This window comes from Prunus dulcis, chromosome 3, assembly GCF_902201215.1.
Source record: "Prunus dulcis chromosome 3, ALMONDv2, whole genome shotgun sequence".
Classification (NCBI taxonomy): domain Eukaryota; kingdom Viridiplantae; phylum Streptophyta; class Magnoliopsida; order Rosales; family Rosaceae; genus Prunus; species Prunus dulcis.
The window spans coordinates 7,651,350-7,656,320 of NC_047652.1; the positions used below are offsets into that span (position 1 = coordinate 7,651,350).

The following is a 4,971-nucleotide window of genomic DNA, read 5'->3' on the forward strand; positions in this document are numbered from 1 at the left end:
CCAATGTAAGCTAGTAAAATAAAGAGAGCAGAAGCAGAAGGCCCAAGAAGGGCAAAGCTAGTAAAATAAAGTCATGTGGAGTCATGTGGCGCCATGAAATACCTTGTTGTTTGTAATGATATTATAAAACTTGAAGGCCAGCAGTTTCACTCATTGTTATTAAACAGTAGTATTAAAATAATTATTGAATATGTAGTGTTGGAAGATAGTATGAGAGAACTTCATTCTGCCAGTAGGAGCTTATTATATGTTCAAATCATGCACTGATATTGTTCCCATATTAATTATTACGGTTCAAACCATGCACATGATTGCGAATGTAGGAGTAATTCCTTTTAGATTTTTTAAAATTTTTTTAATTGTTTACCTTATTTCCCAACTTCTTTTTGTCTTTGAAGACTGTAACGCAATGTGTATAATTTACATGAGTAGGAGTTTGGCTCTCAAGGTTGAGGTAGAATTGGTGACTGTGATGTATCATTGAGTAACAATGCCCTAATTTTTGAAATTTTAAGTTCTCGGCTGATTTTAATTATCTACTTAAAAAAGAAGCAGATGGAAATCAACTGTCCAAAACCTCTGACATCCTTCGACATATGGAAACCAAAAAACACACCAAAAACCCAAACCAGCGACCCGAAATCCCTCCGCCATCCCAAGGTGGGCAAGGCAATCCATCACAAGAAAGAATACAAACAAAGGAGGAAGGGGGACGGTTGATGTACTGTCCCACGGGTGTCACTTGACCATTCTCAGCATTTTGAAAATCTATATTTATATATGTTATGTTCAACTTGTTTTATAGTTATACTTACCCATAGTGACTAGCAAATGTAATATTATCTACAATATTTGGTACAAATGAGATGAAAACATGAATATCATTTTTCGAAGGTACATGACAAGTCATTCCTTGCCTCACTCAAAGTTATTTTTTAAGGACTTGTTTGGAAGTGATTTTGGATAGGCCAATAATCACTTTTATGGAGAAGCACTTTTCCATATAATCACTTTAAGTAGTTTTAAGTGATTTTATGGAGAAGCACGTGCTCCAAAATCACTTAAAATCACTAAAAATGATTATATGGAGAAGCACGTGGGAAGTGTTTCTCTCCAAAAGTGATTTTTGCCTACCTAGAATCACTCCCAAATGAGCCTATCATCATCGACTACACATTTTCATGTCTTCATATGTCATTTACATATATGTGCCATGGATTTTATTTGATTTTGTCATTCTGTCTAAGATCAACTTTTGATATTTGTTTACCCTTTCAATATTTTTACCTTGATAGAATCAGGGTTATATTTACTCGAGATATCAAATTTGTAATATTGAAAGTTAATCATTATAATGAATTCTTAAGTATATTTACCTATAAAAACTAAGGTTATTGTAATTGTAGAGTTATGGCTCCGTCAGAGGGGCCCAACACATGAATAGTCTTGCTCCGATTCTATGAAATGAAGTCGAGGTTTCACCCAAAAAATAATTAGCAATTGAGAGAGTAGCCTAACTCCTTATAAATTTAGGCTAAATCCCTTAATTTTTCAATATGGGAAAAACACTCATTGATCTCAGCTTGTGAGGGATGGCGGGGTGGGGATAATGGTCAAAATTAAGGTAGGATTAAAGCTCCCAATGTAAACTAGTGAAATAGAGAGAGCGAAAGGACCAAGAAGGACAAAGATGAACGCCAAGCAATTGCTTTAAAATATATTATGCCTATCAGTTGAATCCATGCAGAAAACGGGCTTGCCAAAAAATATTAACTCCGGAGTCATGTGGAGCCACGAAATTGCTTTAAAATATATTATGCCTATCAGTCGAATCCATGTAGAAAACGGGCTTGCCAAAAAATATTAACTCCGGAGTCATGTGGAGCCACGAAATTGCTTTAAAATATATTATGCCTATCAGTTGAATCCATGCAGAAAACGGGCTTGCCAAAAAATATTAACTCCAGAGTCACGTGGATCCACGAAATTTCCAACTATAATATTCTCTACATGTCGATCTACCGCTGCCATTATCAACGTCCTTTGGCAAAGCACCACATATAAATATGGCGGGTGTTATCAACTGTAAAGCATTCTATCGTTTGGGGTCTCTCTAGCTATGATTAATTCTTTCTAAGATTTACACACTCAACATCATTAATCTCAGCTTGTGAGGGATGATAGATTCTTGTTGTCGTCGTGTATTTGTGTTGTAAGTTGTGATCATAAGAAAGAAACTGTAATTTTCTTTTCTTCTTTGCTCATAAGGAAAAGAACAGTGTGTTCCTTTCTAAAATCCAAAGAAAAGATGGCGGAGAAGGTGATGGTGAGCATAAGGGAGTCAACAATGGTGAGGCCAGCCGAGGAGTCCGCGCCTCGGGGCTCCCTGTGGCTCTCCAATTCAGACCTAGCGTTCCCACCCTTTCACACGTCCAGTGTTTACTTTTACAGATCTAGTGGTGAGCACAACTTTTTTGACAAGGGAGTGCTCAAGCAGGCCCTCGGCAAGGCCCTTGTGCCCTTCTACCCCATGGCCGGTCGCTTCAAGCTCAACGACCAGAACGGCCGTGTGGAGATTGATTGCAATGCGGAGGGAGTGGTCTTTGTTGTAGCGGAGAGCAGCTCTGCTGTTGATGATTTTGGTGATTTTGCGCCTACTCCCGATTTCCTGACACTAATCCCTTCAATTGATTACTCTGCTGGGATATCCTCATATCCGATTTTGGCGTTACAGGTATTTTAAATTTTGTGATTTTTGTCAAATAAATGTGTATTTTGTTTAGGTACATTCTCATGGAGAACTCTCTGGTGTACTTCCAACAAGTATCATGCGCTTGACTTTCTTATCTTAAATCCTTCATATAGTCTTAGATTAACTAGCTATTAGTTTAGTGCAAAGCTTCTCTTCTCAAAGGTTCGAAGAAATATACCAAGTTCCATTCCCTCCTGTCCATTGATTGAAAAAAAAAAACCCTTCAAATCTTAGAACACGTGAAACTCTGAATATAACAAATTTAATGGAAACTCAACATTGAAGTTGTCTGTACCTTGTTGTTTGTAGTGGTATTATAAAACTTGAAGTGCAGCATGTGCTCCTTCGTTCGGATCTGGTTTTCCCTTTTCTTTATCTAGTTCAAAAAGAATATATAGAAAGTCGGGACTCGGGACGGGAGATGGAATTATTTATTACCAGTTTTGGAGGTACGTTGTGCAAGTTTACTCAAAAGAGGAGGGATGCTCAAGCCATTGAAATTTTAACTCAACCAAGTGAAAATAGGGAATTCTTGAACATGGGATATTTAAGTGTACATATATATTGTTAATCACATCTCATCTCGTATTATTGCAATTCATTTCTAGAAGATCTTTTAGTTACTTCTTTATCACATTTCATGTTATACGTGACTAGGTTAACACACTTGTACTTATATAAAGATCATATACTGTATCAATGAGATTATCAAATTCACCTTTTCTACACATACATACATATGTTGTTCTGGATTTTAATGTCTATATAATATATATATATATATATATATATATATATATATATATATATGCAAATGCAGATCACGTACTTCAAATGCGGTGGTGTGTCACTTGGTGTTGGCATGGATCACCGCGTTGCAGATGGAGTTTCTGGTCTCCACTTTGTAAATACATGGTCTGATATTGCTCGTGGTGATCTCTCAAATATTAAACCGCCCTTCATGGACAGGACATTACTTCGTGCCCGAGACCCACCTCAGCCTGCATTCCCCCACATTGAATACCAACCTTCTCCACAAATGAAACCTTCTGATAATCTGAAAAGTACAAGTAATATTACTACGTCCATTTTTAAATTGACGAAGAAGCAGCTCAACATCTTGAAAGACAAGTCTAAGGAAGATGGCGGGAATAATATTAATACAATCAACTATAGCTCATTTGAGATGTTGGCAGGTCATATTTGGAGATGTGCTTGCAAGGCACGTAAACTTCCGGATGATCAAGACACCAAACTACTCATTGCCACCGATGCACGGTCCAGATTGCAACCCCCACTCCCACCTCATTTCTTTGGCAATGCTGTTTTCAGAACCACACCAATTGCTGTTGCAGGGGATCTCCAATCGAAGCCAACATGGTATGCTACAAGCTTTGTTCATGATGCTTTGGTGCGCATGGATGATGATTATTTTAGATCAGTCCTTGACTATCTTGAGCTTCATCATCCTTGTCTTTCTGAACTTATTACGGGGCCTCCGTCGATTTGTTGCCCAAATCTTCGCATAAACAGTTGGGCTAGGATGCCGATTCATGATGCCGATTTTGGTTGGGGTCGACCCATTTTCATGGGGCCTGGTGCAATTCCATTTGACGGGATGTCTTTCTTGTTACCAAGTGCAACAAATGATGGGAGTTTATCACTGGTCATTTCTCTGAAATCCGAGGACATGAAATCATTTTCCACGTTGTTCTATGACATATAATTAAGGAAATGAGACCGTTGGAGAAATTTGGTCATGTTCGGATTGAAACGCTGTCCTCTTCTTCACCTCTACGGTTGTTCAACTTTGAAGCTGTGTATTGGTTTGTACACGTTGCTTGATTGAGTATTACAAGCTTTGTTTCAGAAGCCATGAATGTATTGGTGCATGTGGTGGACTTTCTGTCCACCATGCTTGCTGTGTTTTATTGTGATTCTTAATTTTCTCTTTCTCATCAAATAAAAAGAATTCTGAATTTTATATCAATTCTGGTTTTGTTAAATTAAGTTTCCTGTATATTCTTGTCATGAGTTTCTGATATTTTAATTCTCCTTCGCATATATTTCGTGTGAGAGAAATTAAGAAGTTGTGCTGTCTTCATCCTTCTATCAGGGCCGGACCATTAGATCTGGTCAAATAACTACAAAAATAATATACGGAAAGCATTGACAAATTAGGGATTCACCTTATTTTCTAGGTTTCTTCTTGCAATCAT

At 37.6% G+C, this 4,971-nt stretch overlaps 1 protein-coding gene across 1 annotated transcript; it reads left to right on the forward strand.

Annotated features, from left to right (window-relative positions):
- Positions 1 to 2,308: 2,308 nt before the first annotated feature.
- On the forward strand, positions 2,309 to 4,696 carry LOC117622422 (shikimate O-hydroxycinnamoyltransferase-like). The gene is made up of 2 exons (XM_034353087.1): positions 2,309 to 2,734; positions 3,573 to 4,696. Exons 1-2 carry the CDS (start codon positions 2,309 to 2,311, stop codon positions 4,476 to 4,478), a joined length of 1,332 nt encoding a protein of 443 aa, XP_034208978.1. The 3' UTR covers positions 4,479 to 4,696.
- Positions 4,697 to 4,971: the final 275 nt, after the last annotated feature.